The 24,356-nt window shown below is 39.6% G+C and overlaps 1 protein-coding gene across 7 annotated transcripts in view; it reads right to left on the reverse strand.

Moving 5' to 3' along the window:
• TP53BP1 (tumor protein p53 binding protein 1) overlaps positions 1–24,356 on the reverse strand; it is a 103,310-nt gene that overhangs the window by 18,752 nt on the left and 60,202 nt on the right. For 6 of the 7 annotated variants that reach the window (XM_063794873.1, XM_054667473.2, XM_523062.8 and 3 more), the window contains 6 exons: positions 21,070–21,189; positions 20,091–20,294; positions 15,221–15,278; positions 12,008–12,100; positions 5,860–6,343; positions 1,690–1,842 (listed from right to left, as the gene is read on the reverse strand). In XM_063794873.1, the coding sequence (XP_063650943.1) occupies positions 1,690–1,842; positions 5,860–6,343; positions 12,008–12,100; positions 15,221–15,278; positions 20,091–20,294; positions 21,070–21,189 (1,112 nt within the window). Of the gene's footprint in view, positions 1–1,689; positions 1,843–5,859; positions 6,344–12,007; positions 12,101–15,220; positions 15,279–20,090; positions 20,295–20,469; positions 20,581–21,069; positions 21,190–24,356 lie in introns of those variants that run through there. The other variant, XM_054667475.2, reaches the window with a different exon arrangement.

Here is a 24,356-nt window from a genome sequence, read left to right on the forward strand (position 1 = left end):
AGCTACTCAGGAGGCTGAGGCAGGAGAATCGCTTGAACCCAGGAGACAGAGGCTCCAGAAGGCCAAGATCAGGCCACTGCACTCCAACCTGGGCAACAGAGTGAGACTCTGTGTCAAAAAAAAAAAAAAAAAAAGGAATAAAAAACAATTTCTCAATGAGTGTCTGTAAAACCAATGAAATCTGAATAATCTGTGGATAGTAAAACAAACAACAATTCCTCAAACTAACATCAAATGTTATCTGACATGAGGGCCACAATAGCCCACTGAAAAATAGCAATAATATGTTCTATTTAATAAAACTATATACTAGAGTTTAACTCTCCCTGAGTACAACCTCCTACACGGCCAGCAGATAGAATTAAAGGAAAGTATCTGGGTAAAGGAAGAAAACAGTTGTGCCTTGCCGGGCGCGGTGGCTCACACCTCCAATCCCAGCACTTTGGGAGGCCGAGGCCTGAGCACAAGGTCAGGAGTTCAAGACCAGCCTGGCCAAGATGGTGAAACCCCGTCTCTACTAGAAATACAAAAAAAAAAAAAAATTAGCCAGGCGCGGTGGCGGGTGCCTGCAATCCCAGCGACTTGGGAGGCTGAGCCAGGAAAATCACTTGAACCAGGAAGGTGGAGGTTGCAGTGAGCCGAGATCGCACCACTGCACTCTAGCCTGGGCAACAGAGCAAGACTCCGCCTCAAAAAAAAAAAAAAAAGAAAGAAAATAGCTGTGCCTCTTACCAACCAATAAAATGGTTCCCAGATCTTAACATATACCAATAAAGGTCCCAGATCTTTAATTCTAGAAAATCTGTCTAATCTCTCTCATTATTAGATGTAAACAAAGTCAGCATACTATGCCATTCAAGATAACAAATAGTCACTAAATGCCAATACTGAGCTGACATTTGTAATGAGTCTATAATGAATCCCACTAAAAAATAAAGGTGCATTTCTTACCAACAGGTCTATGACCACACACAGATAGTGACAAAGAACAGAATGAGTAGACATGAAAATATGTGAGAAAACACAGGTAATTTGAAACAGAGTGTTCTAAACTCCATTTGAGTTTCTAAGGATTTAAAATAATACATACAATCTTTATACATGAGAGAGATTTATCAGTCTGTTCTTTACAGAAAAGGAAAGCATGATGGGATGCATTAAATAACTAACCAATGGTCAAACAGCAAACCTACGGTTGGGGAAAGCTTTAGAAAGCAGGAAGTCTAATTTCTAACCCTGTTCTTCTATCTCTGGTAATAAAAAGATGAAGAAAAACAAAGTGTTGCACAGGAAAGGGGGATGGGGTAGAGAGTCAAGAGAATTTTTCTATAGAAAGAAATGTGGGGTCACGGACAATGGCTCATGCCTGTAATCCCAGCACTTTGGGAGGCCAAAGCAGAAGGATCACTTAAGCCTAGGAGTTCAAGATCAGCCTGGGCAACACAGTGGGACCTTGTCCGTCCAAAAAATAAACAAAATTAGCCAGGCTTGGTGATTCATGCCTGTAGAACCAACTGCAAGGGAGGCTGAGGCAGAAGGATCACTTGAGCCTGGGAGGCAGAGGCTGCAGTGAAACAAAATCACGCAACTGCATTCCAGCCTAGGTAACAAAGTAAGACCCTGTCTCCAAAAAAAAAAAAAAAAAAAGAAAGAAAGAAATTTGCCACACAGACTCAGAGTATGTATTACCTCAGTTACTTTTCTTTCTACTTCTGTTCCATCCACATAATACACATCTGTAATGACACGAGTGACAAGTGTGCGTACTTCCCGGATTGTTCTCATGTGACGATGTAAGACATGGCCATGTGGAGGCTGAGGCATATCAAACTCTTCTTCTCCCTGTGACAGAAAATACAGAACATAAGCACAGGTCTCACTGCAAGCTGTCAAAATCACAAATCTTATGCTTCATGATGAGAACTGTTCAGAGGCTCCATGAATCTAGCGTGACAGAATCTTCCAACTGTTTTGTTTTATCCACCTATAGGTAAGACCAGGGATGGATCAGTTGTATAGCCAGAGGCTAAGAGAAGTTTGTATGAGCATGACCTAATAAAATGACCTATTCTTGTCTAAATCAAAATCATTACATCTAGTACTTATATTTACGGACATTTAAGTGAACCTTTGACCCCTAAAAGTTCATTATTTTTAAACCGTATTTCTTCTAATTCTGATGCTATCTTGCAAATTAGTAAACGAGTTTACATTTGCAATAGCTCTTTAGATAAAAGGAAGGCACTCTTTAGTCCTTTATATAAAACCAGAATGATGTATCTGTTAATCTCAGTTTATCTGTTTTTCCTGTATTAAAGTGAAAACCACAGTTTATTACCTAAAACAATATACATTGATCTCTCCTAGAATTAAATATAAAATATTTCATCTATTCCAAAGAACAGATTATGACTAAAGAGTTGAGCTAGTGTCCAGAAATGGAAAAATTAGCAAATTAAGATTTTATATCTAGTTCTACTACAAGAATAATGTAGGGCTAAATAAGACCCTACTTTTTATGATAACTATTAAATAATATTACTTAGGGGGATTGAGCTTCTTTCATTCAAAAAACATTAAGCAAATATTTATCGAATAACTTAAGGGTGCCAGGTACTATACTAGACAAATAACTGCTGGAAAATTCAGGACAGGTAAAACTCATTCAACACTGAAAAAATTCAAATGCACTATTTCTTATTTACAAAAATACAACAAACTAATAACAACTACTGCTATTCAAAAGAATAACTGAGTTAACTAACATAGCATCCAGCTTCATTATTTCTTGTTCATAATTTTCTATTTACAGACAGCCCGAGTTCATACTTTAGTCAGATCTGAATAATTTTTAAAAGATTACTTCTTAGCAAATTAGGTCTTAAAGCCCTATTTACCACCTCGAATCATTAGTTAGTTTGAGACTTTCGGCCTTTATTACCTAGGACCTGCCTGTGGCTAAAAAAAAGTGCTAGAATTTCAGTCCTGCATTTCTGAAAAAATACATCTTTTCTAATAACAACTATATCACATTTTTTCACATCTTTATCCTCCCTCCTACACCCCACTAACTCCGTAATTCTGAAGAGAAAATGCACACTTTTGTCTCTCACCTTATCTCCCCTATGGTAGGCTGATTTTACTTTCAGCATTCAGTATCAAAGTAGCCAAGTCTTTAAAAAGAATTACATATACAAATGCAATAATGGTAATTCTGCATTTTTTTCCTGACATGTGGTAGTAATTTACCAAAAGCTTTCCGTAATTTCTCCGAATAATCCCCACTCCAATTCCAACTTGGAAACTGGCAGAGGTGAAATATTTACTAAAATGGAGATATGTAAATTATGTGACTAGTTATAAATAATATCAAAGGCATGAAACGCTACTCATCCAATTATTTAAAATACTTCTACATACTTCTACACAGACACAACTCTGTCTAATGAATGGTTAAAGCACAGGTCTGTCCTACCTCAATCATCAGGGTACCCATGCATGAGAACTATGACAGCCTGTACTTCCTGCCTGCACACACAATCAGACTATTCCCCACTAAAGAGAAAGTCAGTCTAAAAGGTTTCAGTGCTTTACATATTCCTGAAATGCAGCCAAGAAGCTTCCCTGTATTCTTCCAATTACAACAGCCATATGAATGATCACTTCAAGACAGACACTTAAGCGTGTCTGAGAGAATAAGGAGAAAAGGTAAAGAGGGCAGACAGAAAACTATGCTTACTCACTTCAAATACTCTTCTCAAAAGAGGTGTCTGTAAAATAAATAGATGATCTTACCACCATTAAGGGAAGGAAACAAAATGAAAATAAAACCACACTTTCCCTTCCACCTGGTTCCACGTCCTTTTTGACATATAAATGAAAATTTCAGGAGTGTCAAAGTAGGCTGCCTATGCTTTTCCACTAGCACTAGCCTATGTCCTATCTACACTGAAGGGGATTTTTAAAAAGCACCGACACCTGGAAAACTTGCATACAGCCTTTCTCATTTGCTAACCTCTCTTCAAAAGATGGCACACCAATTTCAATTTCTGTTATTCTATACACCATCTATATATTTTTAGTATGGTAAAATCTGCATAACATAAAATATATCATTGTCTTGAACACAATGCTCATATCCCATATGTGCCATAGGTGTTCAATATATAAGAACTGTATTTTATTTTTACAAAACAACTTGGACAATCAGAATGAGAGGTACATCAATAATGAAGATTTCCTAAGTAGATCCCAAATGAAGATAATCTACCACAGCAACTGAAAAAGCAATTTGACCACTACAATATCTCCTTTATCTGAGGGAGATATGTGCCAAGACCCCCAGTGGATGCCTGAAACTGCAGATAATATCAAACCCTATACACTATGTTTCTTCCTATACATACAGACCTATAATGTTTATAAATCAGGCACAGAAAGATTAATAACTAATAATAAGATAAACTATAACAATATACTGTTCACAATTTCATGGATAGATTTGTTCTTACCATAGATTTTAGTAACTTCAGCATATGATTTTTTTTCTTTCCTTATTAAGACCTTTTACCTTTTCACTTAGAGGAAGCACTTTATGACTTACTTCTCTGGCATATTCAGATTGCCGGCATCACTACTCTCAAACTTTGGGGTGAGAGTAAAACAAGGGTTACTTGAATGCAAGCAATGCAATATTATGAGAGTTGATCTGATAACCAAGACAGCTACTAAGTCATTAACAGGCAGGGAGCATATATAGCATATGGATATGCTAGAAAAAGGGAGGATTCATATCCTAGCCAGGACTAAGAAGGACAGCACTTTATCACATTACTCAGAACAGCACAATATTTAAACCTTAGTATATCTAGAATTTTCCATTTAGTATTTCTGGACTGCAGCTGACCATGGGCAACTAAAACCACCAAGAAAAAGAAACCACTGATAAGCAGAGACTACTGTTTACTAGTAACTTCCAAATTTTCTCTGCCATAGATCCCACTCTGCCACTCAATGAAATGTTGTGAACTTCTATGTATTTGTTAACACATACATTTCTACCACTTCTTTTCATCTACTCAATTTTTTTTTTAAGAGACAAGGTCTCACTATGTTGCCCAGTCTAGTCTCAAACTCCTGGGCTCAAGTAATCCTCCCACCTGAGCCTCCAAAAGCGCTGGGATTTCAGGCATGTGCCACCAGGCACAGCCACCTACTTAATTTTTACTAGTACCGACACTTCCCTACTCTATTCCCTGGAACCTGATACTCCTCCAGCCTCATTTTCATCAGCCCCAATCCTTTTCTTCACATTAGCTTCTAGTCTAGCCTCTCTTCTGCAGTTCTTGGTCACCTGGGGACTTTTCCCCATCTCTCTCTCTATTCCTGTTACCATTCTTTCTGTTTCATATACTGAAATACACTATTCTTCGTGCTGCTTCTTTCCCCCTTACCTTCTACTCTCTGAATTCCTGAGAACCATGATGAAATAGACTTAAGGGAGAGAAAATTAGATCTGATGGTTAGAAGGCAAGATAAAAAGCATGGAGAAGGAAAAGAGTGAATGTAGAAGAGTATTACAGGACCCAGGCAGAATCTCTGGCTTTCTTCTCCAGTAAAGACCTACCTAAAAAACTGTAGCAATACTACATTTTCCCTAAAAGACTATCTAATGGCTATAGCTACCCACAATTTCACTACCATATCTGTATCTTAGAAAAGTTGTTTTTGTCTTTTAACCACTGTTCTGTACAAAACTGTCAAGAATTGTCATTAGGCAGACATGCCACAACTTAAATTCTCTGAGAATCCTGAAAGTTAAAAACAAGGCCTCTGATGCACCCTAGTATGTTCTCTCACCTGGCTATGGAGCGACTCTGTATCATCCCCAGGAGCACTGACTGGTTTCTCACCACTCCCCCTCTCAGTCTGAACTGTGGCATCTTGCTTTCCAAAGTTCTGGTCCACTGTACTGGTCCCCTGCTCACACACATTCTTTATAGTCTGGGTTGCTGCTGAAACAGTTTCTGGGACCCTCAAGGAACACTCCATGGTTTGGATTCCTATGTTATTTTGGCTGGGCCTTTCAATCAAGGCCTTACTAGGATTTTCCTGATTAGTACTCCGTCCTTCTTTCTGGTCTTCTAGCACATCTGTCACCATTGCCTCTCCTTGAGGACTGGATGGCCCTTGTATGACCATCTTCTGGGAAGCAGGAGAAACAGGGTCCTTGACAGGACTAATGGGCTTCATAGGCTGTTGACTCTGCCTGATTGTATGGTCACCCTCCAATTTTTCTTTCTCCTCTTCTCCTTGAGAACTTGGAAAGTGGAGCAAGTTCCCCCTGAAAATGCAACATATAAAGAAGCCATGTCAATTAAGCAAGTGTATGTGTGAACGTGTGTGTGTGCGTGTGCATGTGTGTGTGTAGTGGCAAGGGGGGAGCCATATTTTGACAATTTGAGAAATGTAAGGAAGGGAGAAAGTCAGGTAGTCAAGCATTATCACCTTGGGAGGCCTCTCATTATAATTTCACTCCTGTAAAAAAAATAATGGTAGATAGAACAATTCCACCATGATGATAAAAGAGTCATAAAATTTCTTCCCATCACTAGCTATGAACTCTGAAACTTGATGCAGGAAAATGAAGTAAACAAAAAGATGTAAACCCATTACTGAAGTCATAGACCATGAAGGGCAACTTAGGGATCTATTTTGAAAAAAGATCAATTAAGTCAAGATGTCTCATCTGGCCTTATGATGGTTCTAACATTCCTTAACTGATTCCTAGCATTCTCGATACTGTTTATCCCCACCTGAGCAATATTTTTAGGAAAGAAAATCTGACTTACAAAGGATAAAGCTGTAGGTAGATTCTAGTTTTGTCAGCTATACTGATATATCTACAACTAAACATTTCAGAATGAATTGGTTTCTCAAAGACAGTTCTTAAGATACAGCCCGTTTTTTTTCATAAGTCATCCCATTTGGGTATCAGTGATTCGTTCCTTTATTCCACAAGCATTTGCTGAATGTCTCCTACAAACTACATACCACGATTTCCGAAGTGACTAGGAGCTTTCTTAAATATCCCTAACAATTCTCCAGAATAAAAACGTCCAGGCTAACTCCAAGTCAACAGAAATTTGACATTCATGTCTTATCTATCTTTATATTTAAAACACCTAACTCACAGCTTAATATAAAATAGATGCTTAATACATGTACTTTGAACAGAAGACTGAATGTTCTCTGAATCAATTAATTGCAAAATCTACTCAGATTAAATCAACATAATGCAGTTTTAGGCTCCATTACATGCACAATAGCCAGAATAAAGATAAAAGGAATCCATTCTGAACTGACCATGCTAAGACCACATCTGGAATATCTGTTTCAGTTCTCGGCATGACAGTTTACAAGGCATAAACTGTAGATAAACCCAGAAGGTAACATGAAGGACGATTAAGGGGCCTAGAAACTATGTCATATGTTGATTTAAGTATGTGGCCAGAAAAAGAGTTAGGGCTGTCTCCTATTTGACAGAAGCTCTTATCCTTAGGATCTCAGCTTTCCTACGTAGACAGGGTAAAGGAAGCAGGAAGTGCTCTTCAGGGATTGCTCTGCTCTAGATCTTGAAGGAAAAGGAAAAAAGAAGTTTCTGAGGTTTCTATATTGTTTAGCTCAGCCTACCAGAACAGGAGCTCAAAGAGGGATTTCGAATAGAGTTCTAGCCAAGAAGAGCTTAGTATAAATTTGGTTGTTATAGTGTGTGTCCTATCTCTCAGGAACCTCAACTGAATGAGAATATATGGTCCAATGAAGAAGAAGTAAGAACAAGACCACCAGGAGACACCTACCATGAGTAGCACTTACCTCTTATGAGGTTTATAAATGTTCATATATGTAAAATATTGAGCACAGCAGATGCTCAATCAATATTAGATGCATAAGACAATGCAATTAAAGAGACTCAGTTCACCTTCAATATCAACTAAATATTCATATTTAAATCTTTAAGACATCTAACATACCAATGGCTGAGCAAGAAGGAAAGGATTCAAAAGCCAGAAGAGCCAGGACTCGATTTTAGGAATTCAATTATTGTTGTTTCCTATCCTAAACAAGCTTATAAATTTTATCTCATGCTACAGACTAAATGTCTATGTCCCCTCCACCCCAAGACTTACATTAAATCCTAACCACCAAGGTGATGGTATTAAGAGGCAGAGCCCTCATGAATAGGGTTAGTGCCCTTATAAAAGAGACCTCAGAGAGCTCTCTTGCCCCCAACTGCCATGTGAGAACAGCTGTCTACAAACCAGGAAGCAGGCCCTCACCAGACACCAAATCTGCCAGTGCTTTGATCTAGAACTTCTCAGCCTCCAGAAATGAGAGAAATAAATTCTTTTGTTTATAAGCTATCTAGCCTATGGCAGTTTGTTGCAGCAGCCCAAAGAGACTAAGACACCTCAGAAGCTGTTTATTCAGGTTAGAATACCTGAATGGAATTTTACTTCTACAGCAATCCAATAAATTGTAAGAAGTGCCATACCTCTCTCCCTCTCCATTAGTTCCAGCTATGCAATTCTACTCTGGTCACTATATGCCAGACTTAGAAACTGATGCTAAGAAAGTAAATTTTAGGCTGGGCACAGTGGCTCACACCAGTAATCCCAGCACTTTGGGAAGCCAAGACGGGTGGATCACCTGAGGTGAGGAGTTCGAGACCTGCCTGGCCAACATGGCAAAACCCCGTCTCTACTAAAAATACAAAAAAATTAGCCATGTGTGGTGGCATACACCTGTAGTCCCAGCTACTTGGGAGGCTGAGGCAGGAGAATCCCTCGAACCTGGGAGGTGGAGGTTGCAGTGAGCCAAGATCGCCCTACTGCACTTCCAGCCTGGGTGACACACAGACCAAGACCCCATCTCAAAAAAAAAAAAAAAAAAAAAAAAAAAATCCAAATTGAAATAGGGAAGAATACATCTCCATATTTAACAAATGTCTAACTATTCTATTCTGAGTGTAGCTCTGTTTATGAGGCATCTGGAATCAAATCCAGCTAGATTCCCAGATCTTTGCTCCACCAAGGTTAAACAATATAACCAACATCTTGGCACCTCTATTTTAAAACGCTTTAATAAAAAAGCAAGGCAATACAATGACATCAACAAATTTAGTAATAGCTGGGTCATTACTACACCACTTTTAAAATCACATGATTTCAGGATCATCTGATTCCCAAGAATATCAACAAGCTTACACTTATTCAGAATGCCCATTTAATGCACTGGCATATTTATTTTAAATATTTCTTTCAATAATGAGCATAGAAATTTAGAAATTATGCTACCTATTACTTTTTTTTTTTTAATGGATAAGACATAACTCTCACTCTCTCGCCAGGCTGTAGTGCAGTGGCACCATCTTGGCTCACTGCAACCTCCTCCTCCAGGGTTCAAGTGATTCTCATGCCTTAGCCTCCAGAGTAGCTGAGACTACAAGCGTGGACGACACTGCCTGGCTAATTTTTGTATTTTTAGTAGAGACAGGGTTTTACGATGTTGGCCAGGCTGGTCACTAACTCCTGGCCTCAAGTGGTCACCCCTCCTCAGCCTCTCAAAGTGCTGGGATTACAGGTGTGAGCCACCCCATCCAGTCTTTTTTTTTTTTTTCAGACAGAGTCTGGCTTTGTCGCCCAGGCTGGAGTGCAGTGGCACAATCTCGGCTCACTATAACCTCCACCTCCTGGGCTCGAGCCATTCTCCCACCTCAGCATCCCAGGTAGCTGGGACTACAGGGATGCACCACCACACCTGGCTAATTTTGTACTTTTTGTAGAGACGAAGTTTCACCATGATGCCCAGGCTGGTCTCCAACTCCAGAGCTCAGGCCATCCACCCACCTCGGTCTACCAAAGTACCACCGCGCCTGGCTAAATCATGCTACTTATATCACTGTTAGTGATATACCTACTGACAAAACATTATCACATTGTCTAATTATATAATCACTGAATTTTAGAGGTGAAAGATACTCACTTCATAATGAAAATACAGGTCCTTTTCCACTGCCATTACTTATTTCTCTACACTAAATATAAGTATCATATATTCCATACAAGATACTATTTATTTATTTATTTATTTTTTATTATTTTTTAAGACATGGTCTCACTCTGTTCCCCAGGCTAAAATGCAGTGGCGAGACCACAGCTCCCTGCAGCCTCGACCACCCAGGTTCAACCAATCATCCCACTTCAGTCTTCCAAGTAGCTGGGACCACAAGCGCATGCCACCACATCTGGCTTTTTTTTTTTTCTTTTTTTTCTTGGTAGAAATAGGGTCTCACTATGTCACCCAGGCTCATCTCAAACTCCTGGCCTCAAGTAATCCTCATGCTTTGGCCTCCAAGTGCTGGGATTACAGGCGTGAGCCACCGTGGCCAGCCGCCTCCTTAATTATTTAAATAGAGATAAAGGCCTGTAACTCAAAACTTTTTTCCTGCCTTACGACTGTTCTAAGAGATTATGGAGTAAAGAAATTATGGGGCTAAGCACAGTTGCTCATATCTGCAATTCTAGCACGTTGGGAAGACGAGGCAGGAGGATCACTTGAGCCCAGGAGTCTGAGACCAGCCTGGGCAACACAGTGAGACCCTGTCTCTACAAAAAGTTGAAAAAAAAAAAAAATTAGCCAGACACGGCAGCACATGCCTGTAGTCCTAGCCACTCAGGGGGTTCAGGCAGGAGGATTGCTTGAGCCTAGGAATTTGGGGCTGCCGTGAGCTATTACTGCACCACTGCACCTCAGCCTGGGTGACAGAGTGAGACCCTGTCTCTAAAAAGAAAAAGAAATTATGGAAAAATTAATTCCATTAAGTCTGAAAAACTTTAAATTTGGGATGTTAAACATCTCATATTTTGCTCTGTGGGAAACTAAGGAGAAATAAAAAGTCTGTTAAAAGTAAACATGATTTCCAAAATAAGAAAAACTAATCTAAGAAATGAGGAATTATATAAATTATTTTCACCGTAGGGCACGGTGGCTCACACTTGTATTCCTAACACTTCTGGACGCCAACGTGGGAGGACTGCTTGATCCCAAGAGTTTGAAATCAGACTGGACAACACAGTGAGAAGCCATCTCTACAAAGAATAGAAAAATTAGCCTGTATGGTGGCGCATGCTTGTGGTCCTAGCTACTTGGGAGGCTGAAGCCCAAGAGGTAAAGGCTTCAGTGAGCCATGTTCACGCCACTTCACTCCAGCCTGGGTGACAGAGTGAGACTCTATCTCAAAATAAATTAATAAATACATTTATGAAGTCAGTCATTTCAAATTGATACAACTGGCAGATAAAGACAAAAATGTGTATCTATAAAATATTTAACAAAATTTCTCATGACAGCTCATGAATCTATCCAGAATACATTATAGTCCCTCAAGGTATAAAAAAATAAGGTAAGCTTAAGCTCACAAAATAGTAGCAGTACATCTTAGTCTGTTTTCTGCTGCTATAACAGAATTCCCACCAGACTGGGAAATTGATAAAGAAAAAGATTTACAGGATTTGGCTCATGGTTCTGAATGCTGAAATGTCCAAGGACATGGCACTAGCATCTAGACGGCCAGCTGGTAAGGGCCTTCTAGCTGCATCGTAACACGGTGGAAGACATCACATGGTGAGGGTGCATTCAAGAAGGTGGAAAGGGGGCCAAACTGCCCCTTCAGCCTTTTATAATTAACCCATGCTCACGGCAACAGCCTTAATGCATACATATGGGCAGTGCCCCCACGACCTAATTACCTCTTTTTTGTGTATGTGTGGTCAACTTCTGTAGCTTTATACCAATACCACTAATTACCTCTCAACACTGTTGCACTGGGGGTTAAGTTTCCAACACATGCCACATTCAAACCACAGCACAGTACATATTAGGATTTGGGCACTAACCATTTTGTGAACCAATGGAGCCCAAAAGATTCTATAAAAATAATGCTTACCTGATGGGTGTGGTGGGAGGATCCTCACTTCGAGCCTCATTCTCTTGCCTGGCTTCACAGATACAGCTCAACACAGACATGGTCTTCTGGGGACTAAGACAATATATTAAAGCAATATATTGTTAACTTTGAAAAGAAAAGTACTTTTGGAGATTATCCTTTTATGCACAGAGGAAATAAAATGCTTTCTCTGCATATCAAACTCCAAACCACCTTACACCAAAATGCAAATTCTCCATACTTGTTTTGAATTAGCATAATTTAAAATTCTCAAGGAAGATTCACTGGAAATAAGGTGGACAGAGGACTGTATTAAATACCATAAAGATGCAATCAGCAAAATCCAGAATGTAGAAAACCATACAACAATCTGTACCTTCAACAAATAATTTGCAAGCAAGAGGCAAAAAAAAAAAAAAAAGACTGGAGGGGTACTCTGTATTTTAAAAGACTTAAAGAGATATAATCAAATGCAATATGCAGACCTTATTTAGATCTTGAGTCAAACTGTAAAACACCATTTATAAGACAATCAGAGAAATCTGAACATTGAATATTTTATGATATTAAGGAACCATTGTCAATTTTTTAAAGTATGATAATAGTAATACGATTAAGTTTAAAATAAGAATCCTTATCTTTTGGAGACAGCACTGAAGTATTTCAGATAAAATTATATAATGCTGAAATTATCTTCAAAATAATTCAGTAGGGAGGGGGGTGCTGGAAATATAAATGAATCAAGACTGGCCATAAGAAATTTTTGGAACTGGGTGATGAATACATGGCAGTCCATTATACTACTCTCTCTACTTTCGTATATGCTTGAAACCTTCTGTAGTAAAATGATTGAGAAATAAGGTGACAGCAAGTAATTTGAACAGAGTACAGTTACAAACAACACTTAAAAGTTTCATGTAGGCTGGGCACGGTGGCTTATACCTGTAATCCTACCACTTTGGGAGGCCGAGCCAGGTGGATCACTTGAGCTTCAGGAGTTAGAGACTAGCCTGGGCAACATGACGAAACCCCATCTCTACTAAAAATACAAAAATTAGCCCCTGGTGGCAGGTGCCTGTAGTCCCAGCTCCCTGTGGGGTTGAGGCAGGAGGATCGCTTGAGCCTGGGAGGTCAAGGCTGCAGTGAACTGTGATTGCACCACTGCACTGCAGCCTGGTTGACAAAGTGAGACCCTGTCTCAAACAAACAAACAAACAAACAAACAAACAAACAAAAAATCTCCACCTAAATGCAGATGAACCAAGGACCACTTCCAATATTGTGACAGAGCTTACTTTAGATGATTTGTTAGAGTGAACACAATAGCAAACAAGTCGAATTTTTTTAAATTTAGATTCTTATATAGAAAAATTTCTTCACAACAATATCAAAAATTTCATCTCATTCTAGGATCCACCATTCCAACCCTCTGCTCAAAGTTTTTCCTTATTTTCTCCTCTCTACTTTCTACCCTAAGAGTTCTAGAAGCTTCAGCAACATAATCTGTTCCCTCTGAATATGCACACGTACAGACTAATAACAACTTATTCCTGGCCAAAAATTCTGTTAAAGCCAAATGGACCAGATACACACTCCACTTTCTTCAACTTCTAAGACTATATATCATTAAGGGATCTTCAAATGAAAAAGGACTCTACGGTACTTATGTTTCAGATTAAATATACCATAGCCCAAAGAGGAACTAATCTCTCTAAGACATAGCTAAGAACAGATCAAAAGACTTTGAAAAAGGTCAGAAACTCACAAGTGAGGTCACATTTAGTCCACAGGCCTCTTTTATTTGATATTTTATTTTTAAAAATCCAGATTTCTTTTTAAAAACAAAGATGTGGCAACAAGAAGTTTGCAGTCTCACATGACAACTACTGGCTGGAGTTGAGTGGGGCACACCCTTTCACATGGACCATACATTCAGTTTGCCATTGTCCTCAACACTCTGTCTTGCGGGCAGATCACGAGGTCAGGAGATCGAGACCATCCTGGCTAACGGTGAAACCCCGTCTCCACTAAAAATACAAAAAAAAAAATTAGCCAGGCGTGGTGGCTGGCGCCTGTAGTCCCAGCTACTTGGGAGGCTGAGGCAGGAGAATGGTGTGGACCCGGGAGGCGGAGCTTGCAGTGAGCGGAGATCGTGCCACTGCACTCCAGCCTGGATGACAGAGTGAGACTCCGTCTCGAAAAAAAAAAACAACAAAAAAAAACCACTCTGTCTTGTACCTAGCCACTCTACTTATTTACAGTACCCGCCTAGCCTCTAATTTAAGAATTCTTGGTGGGGCATGGTAGCTCACATCTGTAATCCTAGCACTTTGGGAAGTCAAGGCAGGCGGATCACTTGAGCCCAGGAGTTCAAGGCCAGCCTGGGCAACACAGTAAAATCCTCATCTCTACAAAAAATACAAAAATTAGCCAGATGAGGTGGTACATGCCTGTAGCCCCAGCTACTCAGGTGGCTGAGGCAGGAGGATAGCTGGAGGTCAGGATGTTGAGGTCACAGTGAGCCATGATCTCATCACAGCACTCCAGCCTGGGCAACAGAGCAAGATTCTGTCTCAAAAAAATAAAAAAGAAAATAAAAGAAGAATTCTTGCTTGTATTTCACCAACTGCTATTAGTGTTTTCAGGCTGGATGACTCATGCCTGAAACAACTGTATTCTCACAGCCACCAGATGGCAAAGCTTACCAACCAAAACCTCAGTATGGGGTCATACTCGTCCTCAAAGCATTACAACATCCATGACAAAGCAAAAATAACAGCTCAACATAGTAGTTAATTTGGCAGGCAGAAGAGAAAATGACCTGAGGCTGCAGCTGAGTATGCGATTGCAGAAGGAACAAGGTCTGTAGCTATCTCTTGTTAATCCTTCTTTTTCTCATCAATTGGATCAACAATCCTGAGATTGTGGAGACTCTTGTATCAGCAACAGAAAAAAGGGGGGAAAGGAACTCTCACATGAACAAAAGAAAAGACATTTCAATTATCTTAGTTCTAGGTGTAGAAAAAAGCTTCACTGAACTTAAAAAAGTATTAACTAAAAAGTCTATGATCCATTCAAAACATTGCTAAATCCTTTATGAAAGAGTCTCATTTTAACTTTCTCATTTTAACTTTTTTCCTTTGTTGATAAACCATCTACCCTCATCACCAGTAGCTGTGTATTAAACTCTAAATAGCATCCAGCTTTGGTTACCTGGCAACAGACTCAGCAACAGCAGTAGATCCATTTTTTCTTTCACCAGTTGCAGGCTCTGAATAAAAACAAAACCAAGGAGAGAAAGGAAAGAGAAACAGAATTTAGTTAGTATCACACCTAAACCTTCACTCTGCTCTACTAGTATTTGCAAAAAATAACAAAAAGAAATAAAAATAAGTAAAACTAGTAAGTATAAACATACAAACATTTCTTGTAATTTTATTTATTTCTTTCTTTATTTTGAGACAGTCTCACTCTATCACCCAAGCTGGAGGGCAGTAGTGTGATCTCAGCTCACTGCAACCTCCGCCGCCTGGGTTCAAGTGATTCTCCTGCCTCAGCCTCCCGAGTAGCTGGGACTACAGGCATGCGCCACCAGGTCCAGCTAATTTTTTGTATTTTTTAGAAAAGACAGGGTTTTGCCATGTTTCTGAAGCTGGTCTCAAACTCCTGAAATCAAGTGATCTGCCAGATTTCTTGTTTTTTGTTTGTTTGTTTTGAGACAACAGTCTCGCTCTGTCACCCAGGCTGCAGTGCAGGCCAGATTTGTTTTTATTTATTTATTTTTTTTTTTATTTTTTTTTTGAGACAGAGTCTCACTCTGTCGCCCAGGCTGGAGTGCAGTGGCACAATCTCGGCTCACTGCAAGCTCCGCCTCCCGGGTTCATGCCATTCTCCTGCCTCAGCCTCCCCAGCAGCTGAAACTACAGGTGCCCACCACCACACCCGGCTAATTTTTTTGTATTTTTAGTAGAGACGGGGTTTCACCGTGTTAGCCAGGATGGTCTCAATCTCCTGACCTCGTGATCCGCCCGCCTCGGTCTCCCAAAGTGCTGGGATTACAGGCAAGAGCCACTGCGCCCGGCTGGCTATTTCTTGTAATTTAATGGTACAAGTTTTTCTCACTTCCACAATCAATTTTCTTTCAAACTTCCTATAAAAGACTAATAAGACTGGCAAGAAATACAATACAATGAGTAACTTTTTTTTTTTTTTTTTTTTTTTTTGGAGACAGAGTCTTACTCCGTTGCCCAGGCTAGAGTGCAGCGGCGTAATCTCGACTTGCTGCAACCTGTGTCTCCTGGGTTCAAGCGATTCTCATGCCTCACCCTCCTGAGTAGCTGGGATTACAGGTGTGCACCACCACACCCAGCTAATTTTTGTATTTTTAGTAGAGATGGGGTTTCACCATGCTGACCAGGCTGGTCTCAAACTTCCGACCTCAGGTGATTCACCCGCCTCAGGTTCCCAAAGTGTGCTGGGATTACACATACAAGCTACGACACCTAGCCCTTAGCAGTAATATTCTTTTTTTTTTTTTTTTTTGGAGATAGAATCTCACTCTGTTGCTCAGGCTGGAGTGCAGTGGCATGATCTCAGCTCACTGCAACCTCCGCCTCTCGGGTTCAAGAGATTCTGCTGCCTTAGCCTCCCGAGTAGCTGGGATTACAGGTGCCTGCCACCATGTCCGGCTAATTTTTGTATTTTTAGTAGAGATGGGGTTTCACCATCTTGGCCAGGCTGGTCTCGAACTCCTGACCTCAGGTGATCCACCCACCTCAGCCTCCCAAAGTGCTGGGATTACAGGCATGAGCCACCACACCCAGCCAGCAGTAACATTCTTAAATGAAAATTAAACTTCTGAATCCCAATTCATCTCTGCCCATATAAGAAGTTAAAAAAGTATGTAATAATACAAAATTAAAAACCAAAAACTTTTTAAAATTTATATCATATTAAAAACAAATTAAAAATAAAAGAACTTAATAAAATAAGTAGAAAATATTTTAGGTTGATAAACTAATTTTAAATAGTTTTTAGAGCACCCACAAATAGAAGGTACCCAAGTTCTTCCCAAAGTGCTTTAGGACAGACACTTCAAAAACAAAGGGTGGCCAGGCACGGTGGCTCACTCATGTAATCCCAATACTTTGAGAGGCCAAGGCAGGAGGATCGCTTGAGCTCAGGAGTTCAAGACCAGCCTGGCTAACATGGCGAAGCCCCATCTCTATAATAAATAAAAAAATTAACCAGGCATGGGTGGTGGCGTGCCTGTAGTCCCAGCTACTCAGGGGGCTAAGATGGGAGGATCGCTTGAGCCTGGGAGATGGAGGATGCAGTGAGCTGAGATCACCCCACTGCACTCCAGCCTGGGTGACAGGGAGAAGCCCTGTCTCAACAACAGTAACTACAAAAAGAAACAAAAAGGACATTTTCAAGAACATGCAGCAACAGATTAAAGGTCATACTGAAAAAAATCCCATATTCTCACAACAATGTCACTAATTTCAAGGGATTAAAATTTGTTCATTTATAATTTATACCAGCCTTAGAGAAAACAACCCTTAAATGGTTTTTAATTATTTCTAAAATATTCATGACCCAACATAATCTAAACAGTCCATCAGGGAGGCAGCTGAAATTCAGTTGGAGCCCTGGCTCTGAAATAGAAACCTGGCTCACACCCTGGCTATTGCACTTAATAGTCCAACCTAGGAGTAAACTACTTTGTCATTTTGAGTCTCAGTGTCCTCCTCTATAAGATAAAAACACAACAAACCTCAAAAGTTTGTTGTGACGATGAAATGATGTAAGTAACACTGAATACAGTCCTTGATACTATGCTCCTGGTATTAGGAAAGGTAGTAAAATTTACTGATATAACCATCCTTAACACTTCGCTAGTTGTAACTTCAGATCCAAAGGTAAAGTAAGATTTAAGGCTATCACATACTCTCTCTCTTGACAAACCCTTTTTAAAATTTTTATTTTTGAGATGAGATCTCACTATGTTGCCCAGGCTGGTCTTGTACTTCTGGGTTTAAGCACACCTCCCACCTCAGCCTCTGGCATTGCTGGGATTATAGGAGCGCACCAACCACCATGCCTGGCAATAAGCCCTTATTTATTCCAGAAAAGATGATAGTAAGGATGGAACCATGTAATACTTTAACTCAGTCTACTGAGTTGCTAAGATTCAAATCAGTAAGTACCACAGCATTAAAGATTTGGAACCAGACTTCCTGGATTTGTGTCCAGGCTACTCCATTTACTAGCTATGTTTAGGGAAGGCGCTCAACCTTCCTGTGCCTCAGTTTCCTCATCTGTAAAAGGAAGATAATAATAGGATCTAGTTCATCGGCTTCTTATGAGATTTAATGAGCTATACATGTGAAGTACCTGGCATACAGTAAGAGCTAAAAATGTATTAGCTAAAATTACTTTTCTCTGGTCTCAGGGAAGAAGAAGTCCTGCTTATCCACCCTATTCTGTGTAGTCTTCAATAGCTTCCCCTCCCAACTTCTTCAGGGCCTTAATTCATCAACTGTTTCCCCCAATTCCCTCGTCTTTAATCTATGCCTCCCTCTTTTGGATCCTTCCTTAACCCATTTATGCTGGAGGTTGCAAATTTTTTTGTGAAAAATCAGACCTTGGTGATGACCTTGAGCAGCAGGATATAAATAACTCCCACAAGCCTAGCGTTCCAATAGTGGAACACTAGGCATAAATGGGTTAAAATCTGTAAACTTGCTCAGGCCTCTCCCAGCCTAAAATAACAAATCCTCTCTCAACCCTGCATTTCCCTCTAACTCACCATATTTTCTCTTCTTCTCTCACATAAACTTCTCAAAAGTAGAGAGTACATTTGCAGCCTCATCTCCTCTTCCTCATCCTTCCTCAATTACTTTCAGTATAGCTCCCACCCCAACTGCTGCACTGAAATGGCTCTTGCTAGAGTCACCAAATGGATCCTAATTGCCTCGCCAAAGTCAAAGTATATTTCCAGACACATCTTACTAAACTTGCTCCTGTGCCTGACATGATCTTCTTGTAACTCCCCTCCCCATAGGCTTCCATGGCTTCATATACCCTCCTAGTTCTCCTTCTCTCTGAACGTTCCTTTATAATCTCCTTTATGAGATTTCTTCCTCTTCTAATCCCCCTTAAACAGCTTTTACAAATTACCTGAAATGAAAAAATTATAAGCTTCAGAGTTAGGTCTGACTCAAATTCCAACTCCACCTAGCACCAATTATTGTGACCTTAGACATGTAACTTAAAAACCTCTCTTACTCTGTTTTCTCATCAATAAAATGAAAATGCAGATACCTACTTGGGAGTACTATTATGGAAATGAGATCATACAGTATATGTGAAGAGTCATTCTCTCTTTTTTTCCTCCCCCTTACTTCCATATTCACCTGGCACCATCGTTCTGCCTACTCGCTCCTCAAATTCATCCCTCATCTCCAGCCCCACTACCAATGACCTCACTTTCTGGTTAAAGACTGGGTAGAATTTACCAGGCAGGAGAACAGAATATGGGAAATGGAAGGAAAGGAATCATCATGCACAAAAGCACAAGGTTTTGAAAGACTCAGCTGATGCTTTTTTTTAAAGGCAAATCTGATCATATTACTCCCTTGCCTAAAATTCTTCGGCTTCTCAGCATGATGTAAAAAGCCTTTCAGCATCTGGTCCCTACTTTGCATCCCTCCCTTGTATCTTCTCTTTATTCTAGCCCTACCAAACAACTTCTAATTCACGTGGGAAAGAATCAACATTAATCTGCAATGTGAATCCACAGTCCTAAAGTTTTCTACTCTATTCTGAAGTCTTTCTGAATAGGGAAACCAATTACATAGGAACAGACTTAATAGAAACAAGCTATAATATGGAGATTATAAAACAGAGTATCTTTAGTAACATGACAGGCTGGCCAAAAGCAAAGAATTAAATCTATGAGTGTAAGACTTTACAAATACATTTATAAATACAGAAGTATCAATTATTATAACTAGATTATAATCAATACTCCCCAGATGATCTGCAGCTACTAATTACCCAAGATTAACATAAAACTTACTTTCCAGGTTGAACTGCAAAGACTCTTCACTCGCCTCAGTCTCAGGACTAACCAGTTTCATTCTTAGACATAATTTATCATCCATGTCTGGGGCAGCCCCAGAATCCCCTTTTCCACTCCCAAGTATGGGATCATGGGTCTCCACCATGCTTTCAGACATGACATCACTGGTTGCTATGGTGCTTTCTGGATAGTTGCTAATACCTGAAAGAAGTGAGGCAGGGAGGAAGAAAAAAAGAACACTAAAATACAAACACAAAAAACAGCAATTCAAGGTCATCAATTTGCCTGTTTGGCTCCACAGCTCTGCAGGATTGAAGGAGGTTCCTAGGATAGATCCCTGTCATAAGTATCAACAACTACGAACTAGTATTGACACCTGGTCTTAAGAGGAGCAACAGGATTCAGTTCCACTTCTGCATCTGGACAAAGGATGCTGCATGAGCCCTCAGCCAACCCACATCTGCCAGCATCAGGCATAGGTAGCAGGAGACTCCAGACGGCATGATTGTTACCTCCCAGCACTGACTAGAGAAAACAAATAGGTTAATGTAGAAGACTACTGGCTGCTTCAGGGAAGGAGGATCTAAGTTTTCTTGCCCTGTCAAGCAGCAGACTGACTAGTTAGCCAAGGTACTGAATAAATAGTACTTCTACCTTACTTCCTGTTCCATCCTTATAGAACAGCTCTGTATCACTACTTAGCACTCAGATTCTACTGCCTTGCAAGTAATAAGATAAAATTCTTTTAAGTATTCTCTTTCTTTCTTACTTCCCTCCACCCTTTCTTTCCTTCCTCTCTTTACCCCTCATCTCCTAGTAGTAAAATCACAGAACCAGACTTCATAACCCTATTCTCCCTAAAACAAAAATCAACCTTACCAGCCAGACCCAACTCCTCAGATCTAAAATATCACTTGTGTAGAGAATGATATCTCAGAAATTCTGCCTTAAATATCATTACTTTTTATTCACTCACCAATAGGAGTACTGTGTCTCTTGGGCTCCAATTTTAGGTGCCCAATAAGAGGTGGGGTTGCATCAGTCAATGGTGGGATGATATCACCTTCTTTAGGCAAAGTGAAATGAAATGGGGTTTCTGAAAAAAAAAAAAAAAAGAAAAGAAAAAAGAAAGAAAGAAAAAATGATTTTAAAAAAACAAGTATAAAATAAGCAAAAATAATAAGAACTGCAAGAAATATTTCAATCACTCTTTTCCTTTGCTCCCAAATTCTGTCTCATTGCCACCACCCTCACCAGGCCTCCTGACGAACTCCCTTCTATCGTCTCTGCTCTCTTCACAGCCAACAACTATAGTACTGACACAAAGTAGACAACCAGAGGACAGGCAAATAGAGAAAGCCCGAAGTCTGCAAGACCTGAGGAACCTGTAGTCAAATGGAACACAAACATTTGATCTCCAAGACAGTACATCAGGGGATATTTAGCAATACAAATTTGGACAGTTTCAAATCAGAACAACATAATTTTGTGCAATGCTAACCTAAGGAGTTTGTTTATAAGCCTTAATAGTCTGTAGGATTCTCCAAAGCAAAGTCTGAAGTTAATACTTATAATGTACAATCTAATCAAAGAGATGACAGAGGATCTCACGGGTTAAAGGACTTCAAGATACTGACTGGTTCTAGCATAGAAATCCAAGGGTTTCATGGTTCAGCAGTACTGACCAGCATTCACTCTAGGCCTAAGTGTAATGTTCATACCTAAATCTCTGCACAACAGTAAATCCCTCATATATAAGCATCACCAGTGTACACATTTTAGTTATTAAATTATTATAAATAGAAAATATTTGTCAAGACATAAAGCTACTTTCTACCTAGGTCTCAGTTCCAAATTTTTGCTAATCAGAACTAGAAAACTGTCAAAAAATCACATTTTCTAATTTCCTAATTTGTCTCTTTTTATAAAATGATACATTTGGGAGAAAATAAGAATTGCACCAGACTGCCCTCTTAAAACTAATATATGAAAATTTCTTCTTACTTTCCTGGGATGGCTCAAAATAACTATAATCTGGCATACTTGGACACTACTACTTATGAAAGTAGTTTGCTTCTTTCATCTTTTTCCACTCCTATCTTTAATAGCAAGCACTGTGATAATTTTTTCCTTTAAAACAAAACAAAACAAAAAAATCTCTCTTTTTTTTTTTTTTTTGAGACGGAGTCTGGCTCTGTCGCCCAGGCTGGAGTGCAGTGGCTCAATCTCGGCTCACTGCCAGCTCCGCCTCCCGGGTTCACGCCATTCTCCTGCCTCAGCCTCCCAAGTAGCTGGGACTACAGGCGCCCTCCATCACGCCCAGCTAATTTTTTGTATTTTTAGTAGAGATGGGGTTTCAAGAGAAAATGAATTAGTAATCTGAGGAGATAAAAAGAGAAAAAGAAATGGTCTTTAGAAATAAAGGATTAAAGTACATATGCTCAGCTAAAGAAACTGTAAAGAGGGGCCAGGTACCATGGCTCATGCCTGTAATCCCAACACTTTGGGAGACCAAGGCGGATGGATCACTTGAGGTCAGAAGTTCGAGACCAGCCTGGCCAAAATAATGAAACCCCGTCTCCACTAAAAATACAAAAATTAGCTGGGTGTAGTGGCAGGTGCCTATAATCCCAGCTACTCAGGAGGCTGAGGCAGGAGAACTGCTTGAACCTGGGAGGCAGAGGTTGCAGTAAGCCAAGATGGTGCCACTGCACTACAGCCTGGATGACAGAGTGAGACCGTGCCTCAAAAAAACAAAACAAAACAAAACAAAAACAAACCTGTAAACAGTATGGATGAAGAATCTCAACATTACATCTAACTGACAGACATCCACCATAGTTACAGAAAAGAGAAATGGGTCAGGTAGATAAGCATTCATTCTGTGGTAGCCCCTTATAAAGCAAGTTGTTCTAATAAAGAACTTAGAAGAGATACAGAAACTTAAAAAACACCTTGCAAAGCCTCATACATTCCAGACTTCTGAAAATGTGCATGAAATCTTTAAGCAGACCTTTCTATGTGACATATTATATTATGCAAATGCAATATGCAAGCATTAATCGCTGAAAATATATCCCTGTAACAAGGTTTCCTTTGCACAGTATTACATAAAACTTATGGAAAGTAATTTTAGCACCATTTATCTAACTGCATTACTATAACCTAATGGAAAATTGAGACTTTTACAGGCCCTAGGGACAGCACTGCCACTACTCTCCTCAGGTCTCCAATGCCTCATTCCTGGATTATTACCATAGCCTATCAATCACTTCCTCTGCCTAAAGTCTCCCACTCTCCCTAACCCCCATTCTTTCTGCACACTTTCTGCAGCCTTCCTAGAAAACATGGCTTTGTTAGCTCCTGGTCAAAAAACTTCAAGATTTTCACTAGAAGACAAATTCCCAACTCTATAGTCAGCATTCAACTAATTAGTAGCAGCCTATATCTCCAGTTTTTCTTTAATTATTCACGTTCATAAAGCTTCTATTCAATGTCCTCCAAAGGTTTCCCATTTCTATGCTTTTGTTCCCTCATCTGGAAAACACCACACATCTACTCAAATTATTGCCAAATCCTTAAAAATACATTTGCTGGTATATTTTATCCTTTTAAACTTACGGAATTTTCCACATATTCCATTATTTCTCTAACATTTAGCAATCCTACATTCTTTAAATTATCAAATCCCTTCTTGTTTTTCCAGATAATCATGGGCTATCATGTTGTAGGTCAGCATACCAAACAATGACGAAGGATATGAATGAGGAAACAAAAGGAAACTCAATACTAATTTTGAAACCACCTGAGTGGGAGTATGTGTCCTTTAAGGACTTTAGAGAATAACTCCAAAGCAATATTTAAAACTCTAAATGTTAAGAAGGTCTCTCCTAACTTTCTGTTATAGTTTTAAACCCATTTTTCTTCTTTGTTCTTAAAAGAACTGGTTACCCCTAAGAATTTATTAAAAGCCATCTAGTTAAAAATGTAAGAATTTATATATCAGGCGATATCATGCATGAAGTCTACCCCAAAAGTCTGCCTCTGACATTAATAGCCAATTAAGATGGCATTCTATCAAGTAAGCAAATAAAGGTTATAGCTAGAGCCTAAAACACATCTAGATCCCCTGATCATTATTAACTATTACAGACTATTACTTATGGATTTAAAGACTTACTGAACTCCTTACAGTTTTTCACATCATCAACCCACCAAATATTTGTTCTGTGTTGAACAAGATTGGGCTTCCAAGTACCATCT

This window comes from Pan troglodytes, chromosome 16, assembly GCF_028858775.2.
Source record: "Pan troglodytes isolate AG18354 chromosome 16, NHGRI_mPanTro3-v2.0_pri, whole genome shotgun sequence".
NCBI lineage: Eukaryota > Metazoa > Chordata > Mammalia > Primates > Hominidae > Pan > Pan troglodytes.